This window comes from Salvia hispanica, chromosome 1, assembly GCF_029641045.1.
Source record: "Salvia hispanica isolate PSC_SH4W2 chromosome 1, Shi_PSC_v1, whole genome shotgun sequence".
Lineage (NCBI taxonomy): Eukaryota > Viridiplantae > Streptophyta > Magnoliopsida > Lamiales > Lamiaceae > Salvia > Salvia hispanica.
Genome location: NC_142692.1, coordinates 20,469,120 through 20,487,011, shown reverse-complemented (window position 1 = coordinate 20,487,011; position 17,892 = coordinate 20,469,120). Strand labels below are relative to the sequence as shown.

Here is a 17,892-nt window from a genome sequence, read left to right as displayed (position 1 = left end):
ATCTCTAGCCATGGGTGTGACTTTCTTGTCTTGTTCTTCCATAGTTCCATGTCCCAACTTTGCTGTCTTCCCCGTCTCGTGGTGAGATCAACTATGTTGGTTGGTTGCTTTGATAACCAGTTCTAGTGTTGCTCCCAAATCCTCTACATAATTAAAACTTCCTCCGTTCCGCCATAGTTAAAATGTTTCTTTTCGGCATAGAGTTTAAGAAAAATAGAAAAAATGAAATAGAAAAATGAATAAATTAAGAGAGAGAATGAAGTAGGAAACAAAAAGTGAGTTAATTATTACTCTCCCCGTTCCGCAGTAGTAAAGTTATTTTGTCATTTTGGTACGTTCCATAATAGTGGAGTCATTTCCTTTTCTAGCAAAAGACAATTACATTTCTTCTCTCTTACTACTAAATACCATCACTTGTACCTTTTTCATTTCCTACTTTATTCTTCATATATTAAACTCACTTAACACAATATTTTTTAAATTGAATGGCGAAAAGAAATGCATCCACTACGCAGAACGGAGGGAGTATCATATAGGATAATGATGAAACTATGATGAAAATTTCCAAAATCAAAAAAAATGACTCAAGTATGGTTGAGCGGAGGAATACAAAACTAGTTTGGATTGAGCTTATTAGTTGAAGTTATCTCCAATTTTCTTTCTGCCTTGTTATAGAAGATGATTATTGTAGGAGATGGTATAAATGATATAGTAAGTGTTGCTTGAAGAGTTTAATTAATTTATGGTTTGGTTGTCATGAAACATGAAAACTCCATATGATTTCCATAATAAGGATGTATCTTGGTTTTAGATGATTTTAGAAAAAAAAAAAAATATTCGTAGAGCATGTTTTTTGAAATTAGCCAAAACTAGAATGTACAATAAGAGGTAATATTACAACTCTTGAGTCTTGATATGAAAATGAACAAGAATTGTGTTAGAGCGTCTCCAATGGCGGACGTCGCGATAGGACGTCCGCCGTAGTGAAGAAGAAGGGCGCCCACGCCCGTCCCCAACGCCCGTCGGATGGGCTCGCACGTTCGCCCCACGTCCTACCTGACGTCCGCCACTGTGGCGTGGGTAGGACGTCGAGGTCGGACGTCCGACCGAAAATTAATTAATTTTAAAAAAAAAAAAAAACTCTATAAATACGGTTCGTGTCAAAATTTTAATTCCGTAAATTTTAATTTTAATTGTGAATTTATTAATTTTATTGCGGGAAGTCCTAGTGCAATGAGAAGTCCTAGTAAAATGGGAAGTTCTAGTGATGACGTGACATGAATTTTGTGTGGAAAGTCATAGTAGAAGTAGTGGGAGGGGCGCGACGGAGACGCTCTCAGCAACATACAACAACATACAACATGCCTTCACTAAATTCCTAAACAACTGAGAATCCAACAAATCCACATTACATTTTGATTCTAATATTTGTTTTCTGGAATTTATAACTTGAATATACTGATATTGATATTGATGATTAATAATAGTGACGTGTCACACCTCAACGACCTTTTATTCCTTAAATTGTCGCTGTTTTTCCTCTTTATCTATTCGCCCTTCACCGTGCTTTTTGGTCTTCCCTTGCCCACCGCCGCCGCCGCCGTATCTACGAATCAGGTACATCACTCTCTCTTTCGTTCTCAATCGGATCCTCTAACCTCGATTTTTCTTCAACGCTTTACTCTTTCCGATTCCGATTCTTAATCGTGAAAAAAGTGTTGGACTGCATTAGGTCTATTTTCGTTGAATTCGAATCATGTTCCTATCAAATCTGGAACCTAGATGAATCTATTCATATCTGTTGTGTTGCGTTGTGATGTGCAGTTGCAAATGGATGTTGAGTCCGTGAGCAATTTGGGGGATTCACCCTCTTGCGCTTTATGCCATACAATTCTCACATCGGAGAATGAGGCCGACGAGCTTGACGCATTCAGTGTATGCGGCGATTGCAAATTGTTGATGGAGGATTTCGATACTGCCTCGCCTGAAGTGTATAATAGAAGGGGTGTATCGAGGAGGAGATTCGACAGCTCTGAGTCCATGGAGAGCATGTTCTCTCAGCATTTTTCGCACATGATCAGCCTTGCAAGGCAAAACCCCTCCAACGACGATGCTCATTCCGCGGATGGAGTGCGATCGAGGAGGTGGCGGAGAGTCTTGTCCGATAACGAAAGTGATGGTTTTGATTCTGTGTATGGCGAGTCTGAGTCCCTCAATGGGAGATATAATAATAGGCTTAGTGACTCTGATGAGCTTGATACCGATAATGATATCGACCCCATGAATGCTGGCACGTTCCAATGGAATTCCGACGACAGTGAATGGGATGAAGCTCAGCCAAATGTCTTGATTAATTGGGGGAGTCAGCTTGTGATAGAAGCACACATTGGTGACTTGGAAGAGTCTTATGTTGGGAATTCGGGAGATTATCTCGATGCCAGGGGTTTCGAGGACCTTCTCGACCATCTCGCTGAAAATAATCAAAGCTCGAGACGAGGGGCACCTCCTGCTTCTCTATCTTTCGTAAACAATCTGCCATGTCTTACGATTAACGGAGACAAGCAGCAGCAGGAGTGTGCAATCTGCAAGGACTCCTTCACTCTTGGCACTCGTGTCAACGAGCTTCCCTGTTTGCACCTGTATCACCCTTCCTGCATCTTGCCGTGGTTAGCTGCAAGAAATACGTGCCCACTTTGCCGCTATGAGCTTCCTACGGACGACAAGGAGAGAAACGAGAATCAATTGATTGATGATACGGATGCTGCTCCAGTGGATCAAGTTGAGGTTGAGGATGATGCTCCAAGAAATAGATGGTTCTTCCTTGCTGCTCCAATTGTCAGTATTCTTGGCATATCCCTCATTCTGTGGCTTGGCGATTCATCTGCGGCTAGACTGTGCCGACCTCCTTGCCGGAGGGATAATAACCAGAGGAGATGGTACTCATTTTTCTAGCTATGCTTCAATTTGTTTTTGACTAGCATGGTTAAGGCTGTATATTCTGTTTCCATCTTTAGATAATAGTACATTGCTACTTCTGTATTTACATTTCCTCTACTCTTTTGTATTCTCAGTGTTATTATATGCTGATCTAAGATAACAAATGTAGAGTTTGGAATCTTTAATCATATAATTAAATAGAAAGTCGATGCTTAATAGTACAATAAAATGAAGCATTTACACTGCACAGGGATCACTTGTGCCTCTACTGCTCTACATATACATCCTCACAATTGGGGCAGTAAACCAACTAGTCGAAGACCGAGGTTGCTTTGTGTGTTGTAGACCTCAAAATAATATGTTGATGTAAAGAATAATCCAACCAGCCATTGAGAAAACAGCAAAAATGTGAACCCAAAACAGGACAGATGCAGCCTCCTTCCCACATCCTCGTAGATTGGCAACAGCCCCTGCGAATACGAATGTCTCAAACACGAACAAGAATGTAATATTGATATACTTTACGAAATGAGACTTACCTGCAAGCACAGAAGTAGGCATCGTGTGTTGGAGTAGGAGCACGAATCTGAACATTTTGTCACCAGCGGGCAGGAATCCCAGTTTATCAGCCAACATGACAACTCCTAGTCCAGTTGGAGGAACCAAGCACAATCTCCCAAAAACAATGGCTGCAGTTGTCCGGGCACCAATTTTCGCGCTCCCTCGCCCTGGCCCTGCATAGAACAAACACTCATTTCTCATATCATGGAGAAGCAAGGATTATGCGATGACGATGGGAATTGGACTAGGCAAGTTACAGAGAGCTGATGTAGAATCTTACCATCGACAAGGTTGCCTCCTAAAGCCAACAATATACACGGGATCATTGCTTCTCTGATAACAAAAATAACCCATTACAATACAATCATCAATAATACACGTATACGCTGGCCTCATCCATCCCTAACCAACAGATTAACAAAGATTATGGAGGGAGAACATACAACATACCCAAGAATCATGCAGCTGTCTGTAAAAAAGTATAGAGGAGCATCTGCGGTGAATATTAATTTCTTTAAGAAAGGAACACACCCAATGAATATTGCGACAACCTGTAAAAATAATATTATTGTGAGGAAGCTGTGAGATTATTCCAAATCAACTAGACCCTTGGCAAAAAATCACACAAGCCAATACACAGTAACCTTTTCTTGGACGATTACTTGAGCTTCAGTTATTCATAAATAGTGAAATATTTAAAGAAATAGACGTACCGAAGCAATAATTGGTGGTTGAACGATTTGCTTGAGCTTCAGTTTTTCATAAATATATTTCAGAAAATCTTTGACCTGCACGAAGGGTTGAGATCAGAGATGCACATTAGTAAAGTAAATGTGATTGCATCGTCTAGTTGCTCAATCAGTATCTATGTAGTAGGTAGGTCCAACATAGTGCAACTTAGGCCCTGGTAGACCAAATATCTTATATGTGGGCTAGACTGTTATTGTTGATATCCTCTTGTAAAAAAATTCAAAACCGAATTAGCAATTCTTTAACAGTAGACAAGTAGGAATTACAGAAAACTGCCTGAATGCATATCCTTCATCCTAGAATTTCGAGAGACTATGAAGTAGTGATTAAACAGGACCAATAACTTCCATACCTAGTAACAACGAAGTTTTTCCAAGCCACCAACATGGAACTTACATAATGTTCATAGACATATATCATACATGAAGTTCCAACATAGTTCTGTATATCAAATTTAACAGAAGCTGATTACCAACCAAAGATTATATGCAGAACTGGAATTCGTTAAAGTTCTTACTTTGTCTTTATTTGTGGAATTTGAATAAACTGGTGTCGCCTCAGCAAGCAGAGGAAGTCGCTCAGGAGAAGCATCACTAGCAAGTGCACTGGGGCTATTTCTCATAGAATTCTTCAAGGGCATATTTCCCTCTTCGCCATCATATCCACCAGGGGGAGGGGCAAGCATTTGAAAAACATAGGTGTACAGGATAATTGCGCCAACCTGTGATAGAAACAAATTATCCTTTGCAAAGAAGTTTGAAGAGAGGTCGTAAAAGAGCATCAGGTGAGTAACAGTTTGCCTTCTGTCAGATAAATAACCACCTTGTACTATTTCAAACAATACTAGAAGAATGATACCCCGGAGGCTCTTTAAACAAAGCATAATGTATGATATTGACATGCGTAAAACTGTAAAAGGCATATAAGAATGTACATCTCTAAAAACTTGCCAAATGTATTGACTTTCTAGGTGGGAGACTTGCTAAATATGTGACCTGAAGTGATCCATAGATCCTTAACTGTGAGAACTTACCCATTGGCCAAATGAGATGTAGGCATTTCCATCTTGAGAACATTTATCAGTGTCACCAAATGGGTTTGATTTATCTCGACATAATGCAGCAATTAAGACGAGAGGAACATTCCCAATATTCCCTGAAACAATGGAAATTATTTAGAGGACCCAGGTTTTATGCTGAAATCCATTACCTAGGCGAAGTGTACCAAGCATAAATTATCAGAAATCCTAAATCGAAGGAGAATAAAATTCAACATCTAGCCAATATCTGTCAGGAGAGAGAGAGAGAGGAGAAACCACTGACATCCATCATAATTGAACTTTTGATGTAGTTGGCTTCAAGCTTGCAGTTTTAAATTAATTCCTCTTGGTAAGTAATAGAATCACAGTATTGTTTGCTCGCTATTAGCTTAAGTTAGTTACAACACAGATATTAGGACTTCTTTGGCTTTGTTTCCAAGATATGGTTCTCATGTACTGTATTACTACTTGTGAAGCCAATCATCCTGAATTTTAAGCATTACTTTTACTCCAACAAAACAAACGGGCTACCTTCATGCATCAATGTATTATCTTTTCTTGAAGCATATATGTCGAAAACTTAATCTTTATCTAGTACACTAAAGAGGGAGAGTGCAGTATGTCCTATGTTGCATCTATACTACCACATTTATCATGCGACCATCACAAACATCACATAAGAGGATAAGATAGCACACTTGAACCAGAAAATAACTAGACATACAACTATTTCCCGTTTCCTCCGCATAATTACAGAAAGGCGGGTAAATAGAAAGGAACTCAGTCAGTCCTGTTGTTTAGTACCTATTCCAATTTGCACTATCGTAAACTTGAAGTATGGGTAAGGAGGACGGACAATGGCCGCAACAACAAGACCTATAATGGAGCCTGTTATAGAAGCAATCACCACATTGACAGGAATGAACCACCTGCAAAACTGGAATGTCAAAAGAGCAGCACTAATACTAATTGTTTCTTCGTACGATGAGACACTTTCCTTTATAGTTTGTCACACATTTCTATTTTTAGAAATTTTCTCCGATTAATACACTCAAACCACTTTTTCTCTCCTCAATTAAATATGTAACTCTCTTTCTCTATTCATTTAATACTTACACCCACTTTATCCATCTCCAATTAAACTCATAAAATTAGTTGACAAGCTCAAACTCTTACCATTCAATCATTTTTTCAAAGGTTATAGCTTGCCCCAATTGCGAAAATATCAAACATGGGAGAAGCAGTGAGAAGACCAACTGCAAGTAGTAGATGATGATGTGAATTGCATAGTTTAAAGCATGAGAAGTGAAGAATTGGGAAAGAAACAGAAACAGAAACAGAATATGATTACCCCATTCAAGAGCTTTCTGCCATTAGAAGGCAAAATATTGACATACTTGGAAGCCATAAGAAGGCCAAGAAAGCACATGGTAAAAACTTTGGCTATGGGAAGAACCGCAATTTTTATTGTGGTGAGAACTGATTGGCCCCCCTTTTGGGGCTCGATTAAAACCTCGATCAGTAACCTCTGCACTCGATCCATCTATTATTGCCGAGGGAATAAATCACTACCAATAAGGTAAACAAACAATAAGGAATTATGATCTATGAATCAAATAAACCAGAGAAAGGGGGGAAAATGAAAAGGAAAAGGAAAGGAAAGAGGTAGTTACAGAGGATCCAATTCCAAAATCGAGTAGCGGAAGAAAAGAATTTATGAATTCACGATGGAGCAATTGTTGTGTTGTGTTGTGTTGTGGTGATTGCAAGACGATGATGGCGTTGAAGATGTTCCTCCTCCTAGTAGGCCCCACCAACCCCTTTTCCAGAATTATTCTGAAACCAATCGAATCAAATTAGACTTGCAAAAGCTGAGGCCGTTGTTACTACAATCTTCAACTATTATTCTAATAATAATAATAATATTTACGTAAGAAGACAATTTGATTACGACAACATATTTATTTTACGCAGGATAGCTCTCTTAATTAATTTGCACTATAATACAAATCACTCCGAACCAACCATCACAGATGTCATCTCATACTTGATTAATCATACAAGACTTGAAGATACTCATTCTGTCCCATGTTAAGTGAAAATAATAAAAAATATATAAATATATAATAATAGTATACTATCCTGTTTCTAAAAATAACATGAGTTTTAATGCAATTGGTAAATAAAAGGGAGAAAGAAAAAATTAATGCAATTGGTAAATAAAAGGGAGAAAGAAAAAATGATTGAAGTATTGTCAGTGGAGATGAAACCCATCTCATTAGAGATGGAAAAAAAATTAGTCTATTTTTAAGGAACATACAAAAATGACAAATGTGGTAATTTTTAAGGGAAGAAGTGAGTATAATATAAAAATGATATATACAGTAGAGGTGTGATCAATTGCTAACTTTTTAAGTTGCTAACTTACTAACTCATCAATGCAGTGTATTAAAAATGTCAACACGATGACATTAAAATGTCAACACATATTTTTGTTGAATTTCAATATAATGTGTTGACATTTTGATGTCACTGTGTTGACATTTTTAATACTATGTATTGATGAGTAGCAGAGTTACCAACTTAAATAGTTATCAATATAACGCACCTCATATACAGTAAATACGAAGATATTTATATATACTATTAGTTGATGGGGAGTGTATATTGTTAACTCAATGCTCAATTGCTAACTATAATTGAATAATAGCCCTTAGATATTTAAATCAAGGGCCTAGATCATCAGCTCCGGAATGTCAATACGATAAAAAAACGTCAATAAAGGTATTAGGTCAATTTACAACAAATTAGTTGTAACTAACTTTTGAAAAATATCACATAACTTTAGAATGCATATAACTTTCTCGATATAAATTAATTTTTTGCACAACATATATCAAATTATAGATAATTTCATAAGGATTCTAACGAGATCTCACTTGCATATGTTCCAATGTCAAAATTTAAAAAAAAAATCAAATTTTTTTTTCAATTTTTTCGTACAACAACAAATGTCGACATAGTATATAAAATATGTAAATATAATACATGTAAAATGTCATTCTTAGAGCATCTCCAATGGTACTTCGGCCAGAAATCGGCCAGAAATCGGCCAACAGTTTCTCCCTCTGCCACGTCAGCAGCACTAAAAATCCACCTGCCACATCAGCCATAGGCCAGCCGCAATAAAAATAATTAAAAAACAACTACATTTACGGAATTAAAATTACGATTAAATTATGGAATTAAATTTACGAGACATATACGGGAAAATTCATTAATTGCATTTAAAAAAGGTACATAGATAAAAAAAATTACATTTAAAAAGGTACATAATAAAGAAAAAAAACTATCGCCGTGCAATCCTCCGTGCCCACAACTCTTCAATTATATCCTTTTGGGGTTGAATATGAGCATCCACTTGGCGCATGTTGGCAAATTCCTTGAGGCGGCCGCTTCATCGAGAGGTACCCCACGTCGTACACTAGGGGTGGTCGTTCCGTGGCTTGGACCGGCTTCATCATCATTGACCCAGCTAGTCAGTTGTACGCCTTCGTCTTCGACGATCATGTTGTGCAGGATAATGCAGGCGTACATTATCTGGGAAACGCATCCGACATCCCACAAACGCGTTGGACCCTTAATTGCCGCCCATCGAGACTGGAGCACACCAAATGCGCGCTCCACGTCCTTACGCGCCGACTCCTGTCGTTCCGCAAAGTAGGCCTTCTTTTCATCACTTGTTTGCCTGATCGTCTTCACAAAGACCGGCCACCGAGGGTATATCCCATCCGCCAAGTAGTAGCCCATATCATGCCGGTTGCTGTTGGCCACAAATGAGACGGTTGGACCGACGCCCTAGCACTTCTCGTTGAAGAGGGGAGACAAGTTCAGGACGTTGAGGTCGTTGTTCGACCCGGCTACCCCAAAATACGCATGCCAGATCCACAGCCGGTAATCAGCTACGGCCTCGAGGATTATTGTGGGATTCTTTGACTTGTAGCCGATCGTGTAGGCCCCCTTCCAGCCAGTCGGACAGTTCTTCCACTCCCAATGCATACAATCTATGCTGCCTAACATCCCGGGGAACCCATGCTTCTCCCCGTGCATCTGCATCAAATTCTGACAATCTTCGGGAGTATGGCTTCGAAGGTACTGCTCACCGAAAACGTTTATCACGCCCCCACAGAAATCCTTCAGACATTCCAGGGCCGTCGACTCACCGATGTGGAGGTACTCATCCCACATGTCTGCCGCGCCTCCGTAGGCAAACTGCCTGATTGCCGCCGTGCACTTTTGAATATGGGTGTGGCCGGGTCTGCCAGCCGCATCGTGCCTAAAGCGGAAACACAGATATCGACGCTCTAATGCGCCAACGATGCGCATAAACAACTCCCTGCGCATTCTAAAACGCCGCCGGAACATGTTGGCGGGAAACCGCGAGTTCTCTGAAAAGTAGTCGTCGTATAGCGCTGATGTGCAGCGGCGTGATCCCGATCAATCACTGCTCGGCGGTGGATAACCCGTGGAGGGCGAGGTATCGCCTGCTGTTCCACCATACGCATGTACCGCTCCATCTCGCGGTTCATGTAGGCATTCATAGCCTCGTTCATCCTCCGTTCGTACTCCTCAGCATCCCCACCACTACCACCACTACCACCACCGCTACCACCCGCGTTACTCATCGCTCGATGATGCTCTTGTACAGAAAGTTAGAGAGAGAGAAAACTCGTTAAAACAAGTGGTGCAAATGAAAATGAAACGAAATTCGCGTTTATATAGGGTTTTTTAAAAAAACAAAAATCGCCGCTGGCCAATCGGGCCGCCACAATGGCGGCTAGTCGATCGGACAGCGCATCGGCCAGCGCCGAGCGATCGGCCAGCCCACGCCGGTTCGCTCGCCGATTTCGCGCTGGCCGCCTCCAATGGTTCGGCTAGCCGATCGGCCAGCGCGAAAAATCGGCTAGCCGGTCGCTAGCCGACCATTGGAGATGCTCTTAAAGCAATGTGTTGACATTCTCAAAGCATTGTATTGTTCATCTAAAACCGTAATTTATTAGTTTTTTTTTATCTTTTTCGATTTACTTAATAAAAATAAAAATTACACGTGACAAATTATAGACCACTAGATTTCTAAAATCCTATGGTCTTAAATTAGTTGTAGTTAGCAACTAGAGAGTGAGTTAGCAATTGATCACTCCCATTAATTAGAGCATCCATAATGGGGCAAAGGATGTGACGGACGATGCATCCTCCGCCCCTTAGTCCACCACTGCAGCACCACGGACTATGCACATTTTATCCTCCGCGCTCTATGCATCGTCCACGGACTATGACACGGAGGATGCATCCTCCAGCCTATCCTCCGCCCCTTAGTCCGCCATTGCAGGGGGTGCGGACTATAGGACGGAGGATGCACACATTTTTATTTTTATTTTTTTTTGTATTTTTTTCTATATAAATCACCAATTTTTTTACTTCATTTCACACCTTTCACTCCACTCTCTTCCTAATCTCAATTTCTCTCTAAATTCAATAATGAATTCCGACAATTTTTCATTTTTGCAAGCACATAAAATAAAAAATAAATATTGACAATAGGATTTGCTTTAATTTATAGTGTTTTTATATTTATTCTTGCTAATTGATATGTTTGCAAATATAAAAAATAAATATTGTAGTGTTTAAATATTCAAATAATAAATAAAATACTTAGGGCGGGGCTTAGGGCGAGCTATAGTCCGCCCCATTGCAGGTAAAAGGGGCGGAGGATAAAATGCTGATGTGGCAGCGCATAGGACGGGGCTTAGGGCATCGCATCCTCCGCCTCATTGTGGATGCCCTTATATTTGTAATATGGTACTATCTCCATCTATAGAGAAATTGTAAATGACATGAATTTTAATATGTACTCCATCCGTCCCCGAATAAGAGTCACACTTTTCCATTTCGGTCCATCCTCAATTAAGAGTCACACTTCATTTTTACCATAAATAGTAAGTAGGTCTCACATTCCACTAACTCAATTCACTCACATTTTATTATAAAACCAATATATAAAAATGGGTCTCACATTCCACTAACTTTTTCAACCAACTTTCTTTATATTTCTTAAAACTCGTGCCCGATCAAAGTGTGACTCTTAATCGGGGACGGAGGGAGTAATTGATAATATAAAAGAGAAATAGGGAAAATGTGGTGAAAATAGTGTTAATAGATTGTGAGGTCCACATTACCAACTAAGTATTGTTTAAAACATCCCATTTTGTTTAAGATTTTTCTTTGCTTTATTCTCTACACTTTAACTATTTAATGTTATTTTTCTAAACATATGAAAAAAAATGACTCGAGTGATTGTCAGTATTGAAATTATTCATATCTAAATCACGGTATATCAAAATTTCAACAAAATCAGTATGAATTTTATTAATCTAGAATATTCAATATAGTTATACTCACTGGCGGATCCAGGCGAGGGCAAGTGGGGGCGGTTGCCCCCACCATGCGACTAATTTTTCCTTATTCCGGATGTATATTTTCCATATCCGCCCCCTCTGTTGCCTCCGACGTCGCCCCGTTGACCGAAAAAATAACCATTATCGCCCCATGCTCAATTGAAATAACATCCACAGACTTGCTAAGTTGTATGGCATGCTTCGATCCAAAAAATGATTTCGCTGCTTTTAATATTGATAAGCTTGTTCATCTTGCTACTCTTTACCCAAAGGACTTCACATCGACTCAACATACTGAATTGTTTACAACTTGAAACTTTTGTTGATGTTGTGAGAAGAGATGCGCGATTGAATGCTATTGTAGATTTGGCTAGCCTATCTCAGAAGATTGTTGAAACCAAGAAAGATAAAGTTTTTTCGTTGGTTTATCGTCTGATTGAGTTGGTATTGATCTTACCCGTAGCGACTGCATCTGTTGAAAGAGTATTTTCAGCAATGAAATTTGTCAAGACTGACTTGTGGAATAGGATGAGAGATGAGTGGTTGAATGACAGTTTGGTAGTATATAATGAAAGATCCATCTTTACTAGTGTTTCTAATGAAAGAATCTTGAAACGTTTTCAAGATATGGATACCCGTAGAAATCAGTTGTCTCGGTTAACAGATGCTAGAGCTATTTGAATTGTAATAGACTTTCATCTCGCTAAAAAAACATATAAAGTATTATATTTATTATTTTATTATTTTATTATTTTATTCGTCCCCTCTATTTTTTTAATTCTGGATCCGCCACTAGTTATACTATAACCATTTCGATACGATATATTGTAGGTGTCAATTAGTTCCATTCCGTATTGTTGTAACGAAGGGGAAAAAGGAAAGTATGTTAGCCTTATTGACCAAGTTAATATCAATAATGTATCAAGTTACGAATTGAGCACTCCATTAATACGTTTACATTTGTCAACTCAACAAATTCCCAAAACAAAGCAATAATGTTTGATGACTCATACGGCAAGTGATTTCAATTATTTTAATATCTATACCGAATGTAAAACCAATTCCTTCAATTAATATTTGGTCTACATATTTTGTTTGGAAGCGTAGATGTAATTAATTTAAGTTAGATTGAATTGAATCATTGGGACAAAATTGGGGCTCTGAGTAGAATGTTACGAGGCTTAGATGAATTCAAATTAATGTTTGAACTAGAAAATTGTGTTTTTGTTGGGACGAAAAAAAATAATCTCAAAATTCGTAAATCCCCCTAGTATAAGCAATTTACAAGATCAAACAAGTAAAAAATATGCAACAAAATTAAGAACATCAAGATTTACAATTAGAAAATCCAAAATTACTTGACAAATACTGAACAAACTATGAATCAATTATGAATGAGATGGTCTTGGTATACAAAAGATCAATGGTTGAAATTCTAAAATATTTATCTAACAACCTGACCATTCAATCCTTAACTCGATCGTCAACAACTAATTAGATCAACGTGTTCACTTGGTCGTGTTGTTAGATAAATATTTTACTAGCCTACCATACACATCTAAATCCAGACTCACTACTAGCCTCGACTTCTCTTCCAAAAGAATATTTGCATATTGAACGCCATCATTTCTCTCTGTTTTTTTACCACTTTGTACTGCATTGCCACAAAGTGATAGCAGTCTTCTTCAAATGCAATTTTCCATCAAATTTTGTTCTCAAACCAATATGTGTCAGCTTCTCTCCATCCCTATACCATGAGCCCCCTTCACAGCCATCATTGTAACTCGATTCGTATGGAGAGAAGGAAAAATATTCTAATCCACGATGCAAAAATTGTGGGAATAAGTTGTTCTCTACTGACTGAGAGCATACAACCTTGGTGCCTCCAAAACTTGTTCATCAGAAAGGTCAGGATCTGATTTGTCACTCATATTTTCTTCTCCTTCAGATTTTTCTTCAGACAGTGGACTACGTAAATCAGGGCCATCATCTTCATCAAGCATGTCTGTTACATTCTCTCACAAATTCATACCACATCATATGTGACGATTGGCTAAGATTATTGTTGTTAATTTGAGGATACTTCAACATACAATTATATTAAATGAGAGGTACAAGCCTCGTCACATAAAATAAAGTTGTATAAATTCTCGTGTCGCCCAAGGAAAGAGTATTTTGTAACAAAAGTGAGAATATAGTTTGATGCTCCATACACAAAGTAATTCAAAATGTAGAAACATAGTTTGGCTATCTCTATATCATCTTACAAAATGTAGAAAAACACACACATATATATACGAATAGGTTACCTCTTACAAGTTACAACATATATAGATGAAATGAAATGGATGCAAATTCCTTGCATTAGCATTACCAACAAGGCATAAAACAGAGAGAGAAGGACACATAACTAAAGCATCAACATAAGTAGTATCATAGTTTATTAGAAAAAAAGAAGAAGAAAAGAAATGAAGTCTAGGATGAAGGGACAATGACGCTGCGCATCATATCCTTAAACTCTAAGAAATCAACCCGGCCGTCGTGATTCTTATCGACGGAGGAGATCATCATCTCGACCCGATCGAGCTCGGTGCCCTCCTGCAGGCCGAGCTTGCTGAGCACGACCTGCAGCTCCCTAGCGGAGATGTAGCCATCCCCGTCCTCATCGAAGACCTTGAAGGCCTCGGTGAGGTCGTACTCCTCCTGCTTGTCGTCCACCTCGGCGGGCTCGTCGGCCAGGCCGAAGAAGGCGTCGTCGAGGGAGCGGTGGAGGGCCTGGAAGTCGTCGAAGGAGAGGCCCGTGTTGCCAGGCTGGACATAGCTCTGCACCATGGAGTCGAGCTGGGCCTGGTCCGTCTGGAGGCCCAGGAGGGCCAGGGCCTGGCCCAGCTCGTCCACGGTGATGACGCTGTCGTTGTTCTTGTCGAAGATGTCGAAGATGCGCCGCAGCCGCACCGAGTTCAGGCTCGGGCTGCGGAGCCGGAAGGATCGCCCGCCCTCGCCTGCCTTGCACTGCCCCTCGTTTTCCATTTTTTGTTTGGTTTAATTCTTCTTGGATCTGAGATCGATGATATTATCGATTTCTAACCATCACACGCATTCTACGCCAACTATTTCTCCGATTTATTCTCTACTCCTTTGCATTTTTATCACTACCACTTTCCTATATTGCTAGCGGTCAACGCTTCTACAATTATACTACATGACAGGGTCGCACCGTGTCGGCGCCCGCCACCTTCAATTTCATTATATTAGTATTACCATACACATAACCACTTTAACCATAACTATCAACTGGATTCTCCTTGTCAAACCCCATTTCTATTCGGACCAAATCAGCTCAATATAATAATAACTCCGCTAGAGGCCCATCCAATTTAGGCCATGGATGTCAATCGTTGCTGCTTAAACGTTTATTTGGATCTTGGACTAGCCCAACGAGTTTAAACTCAAACATAATTATACACTCCATCCGTCCCATAATAAATACAACACTTTGATAATGAAATGAAATTTTATGATATGATGTTTTGTGTGCTAAGTGTAAAGACAAATATTATATTTATATTAATGTGAGAGACTAACTTTTTTTTAAAAAAAGAAATGTGACATTTTTTATTGGTTAAACTAAAAGCAGAAGTGTGACATCTATTATTATGAAATGAATGGACTATTTATTTTTTAACGTGTTTTAGATTTCAAAATATTTCTTACAATTAGTTCGAATTTTAAATCATTTATTTATTTACTATATTAATAAAATCTAAACCATATACTACTAAAATGGAATCATCGAATTGTAGGAGGGGGCACCTTGAGGTTAATTTTTTTTAGTTAGTTATATTATATAAATTATCAATAAAGTGTCGAATTAGTTGTCAAATAAGACAAAAGAATAAATAATAGTCACACCTAAGTCAAACCCATTAGGTTTCATGTTAGCCCTACTTAGATCTTAGGTTGTGGGTTGCACTGACGTTCCTAGTTGCACCCCACATATAATGTCAGTTAGAGCAACCCCAACTCGGGGTATCCATTTCGAGCCAAGGGGACGGTACCGTTGCGGCACGTTGCAAACAGTGACAGAAGCATAAATTTAAATAGGTCGGTACTAAAAATTTTTAAAACAAAATAGTTATATTCTTACAACTTTTACACTAGATGATGGAGTTGTAGTTTTTTTCGATGAATCGTCATGCCTTGAAATCCTCGAAAAATAGTTTTATTGTCTATTTTTTAAATTTCTCATTATATACAATTAAATTATCACTAATTCAATTGTCTATAGTTCTATTTCATAAATTTATCATAATATATTTCATTGCAAAAATACTCTCTCGATAGAAGTTATCACAACCGAAAAGATTAGTATCATCTCAATCAAACAGATCGTTAACTTCAACATCATAACTAGCAATAGATCTTTCCTAGCCGTAGGGTCATTATTTAATTTACAATTCCAAAAATTGTACTACTCCATAAAACTAAAAATTAATTAAGTTCGAATTGTAATAAGCATAGTATTATTATACTCCCTCTGTCCCATTAAAAATGAAACGTTTTCCTTTTTTGGTTGTCCCATAAAAATGAAACGTTTCCTAAAATAGAAACAACTCTATCTCTACTTTTTCATCTCTCTTACTTTACTCTCTCTTCATTAACTCACAAAACAACACTACATAAAATCCTGTGCCGATTCTCAAATGTTGCATTTTAAGTGGGACGGATGGAGTATTTATTAATTGTGAAATTTGAAATTTGAAATTTAAAATTATGAAAGTTCTTGTGCTCTTAGTGGTTCAACCTCACGGGTTATACAATCACCAAGACTGGCCGTGACAGCATGAACTTGAGATATTGTCTTTGTGTGAGGTTAAGAGTGTAAACTGTTTTTGTGAGAGTTATTTATGTGAGTTCTGGTTGGTCGTGGAAGTGATGTTTGGTTTGGCCAGACCTAGGGTGTCTAGGGTCGTGTGTTGGTTCTTGGTAAAAGTTACACTTCTTACTTGCGATCTTTGATAAAAGTATGTATCACTCATGAGATCCGTTGTTGTGCTAAATTGATCATATTGATCTCATTATATTCCCTGGTAATTGTTTTGTACTTTTTCGTATCTTTCTAAATGTGTTAATTCTTGTGGTATTGTTCGTGATTTTGTATCTTACTCCCTCCGTCCGTCATTAAATATCTCATATTTGACCGGTATGGGTTTTAAGAAATTGTTTGACTTTATGAAGTAAAGTGGGTAAAAAAGTTTGTGGAATGTAAGGTCCACTTACTAAATATGGTAAAAGTCAAATGAGACATTTATTGGTAGACCGACAAAAAAAAGAAAAATGAGACATTTAATGGCAGACGGAGGGAGTATAAAGTTGTAACAATATGTTGGTGGTAAGGGTTGACCTCCTCTTGGGAAAAATAGCTCTCGATTGCAAGTGTTTAAAAAAAGACTGGAGGAATCACAAAGACTATAACGTAGTACTTCCTTTGTCTCAACTTAAGTGATATATTTTTTAATTGGCACTTGTTTTGTGAAAATGATACTCCTTCCGCCCCATAATAGATGACATACTTAGGGAATGACACGAGATTTTAAGAGATGTTGTTTTGTGTGTTAGGTGAAGAGGAAAAATAGTACTTATATTAATGTGAGAGAGAGTTTTTTGATTTTTTCCAAAAAAAAAAATGAAATGTGACATCTTTATGTGACAAACTAAAAATGAAATTGTGACATCTATTATGGAACGGAGGAAGTAATAATTAGTAAGAATAAAGAAAATTTAAAGTACGAAATTAATATAGATGAGACTCTCATTAACACTATTCTACTTGTTCATCCACTTTAATTATTTATTATTTTCACAAAACACATGCTGAAAAGAAATGTATCGAGTTCAATTCTAACTCTTTAATGCATCTAACTCTTTATATCGAGTTGAATTCTACATGAACATAGAAAGTAAACAATTTATTTATGACTTCCTTTCAAGGTATGCTCTTGATTATTTTCTTGAATCATACATATTCTCTTCATTCCTTTCCAACGCGTACGAGCACAATGAAGGCATAAAGCTAGCGTGTGATTAAAGATAGAGGAAAAAGATGGTTGCGCAATTTGCAAATGACGATTGCAATAATAATTGCATCAA

General features: G+C 38.2%; 3 protein-coding genes across 3 annotated transcripts; 1 reads left to right on the top strand and 2 right to left on the bottom strand.

Moving 5' to 3' along the window:
* The first annotated feature begins 1,398 nt into the window (after nt 1-1,398).
* On the top strand, nt 1,399-3,141 carry LOC125222398 (uncharacterized). The gene is made up of 2 exons (XM_048124977.2): nt 1,399-1,617; nt 1,825-3,141. The coding sequence occupies exons 1-2, from the start codon at nt 1,474-1,476 to the stop codon at nt 2,950-2,952; spliced, it is 1,272 nt and encodes a 423-aa protein (XP_047980934.1). The 5' UTR covers nt 1,399-1,473; the 3' UTR covers nt 2,953-3,141.
* On the bottom strand, nt 3,104-7,168 carry LOC125222611 (Auxin efflux carrier family protein). The gene is made up of 11 exons (XM_048125320.2): nt 6,961-7,168; nt 6,639-6,855; nt 6,464-6,543; nt 6,092-6,216; nt 5,282-5,403; nt 4,766-4,969; nt 4,212-4,286; nt 3,949-4,049; nt 3,779-3,831; nt 3,477-3,671; nt 3,104-3,407 (listed from the first exon to the last, which is right to left on the bottom strand). Exons 2-11 carry the CDS (start codon nt 6,828-6,830, stop codon nt 3,286-3,288), a joined length of 1,269 nt encoding a protein of 422 aa, XP_047981277.1. The 5' UTR covers nt 6,831-6,855; nt 6,961-7,168; the 3' UTR covers nt 3,104-3,285.
* Nucleotides 7,169-14,015: 6,847 nt separating this feature from the next.
* On the bottom strand, nt 14,016-14,939 carry CML42 (calmodulin like 42). The gene has a single exon (XM_048122111.2). The coding sequence runs from the start codon at nt 14,770-14,772 to the stop codon at nt 14,218-14,220; it is 555 nt and encodes a 184-aa protein (XP_047978068.1). The 5' UTR covers nt 14,773-14,939; the 3' UTR covers nt 14,016-14,217.
* Nucleotides 14,940-17,892: the final 2,953 nt, after the last annotated feature.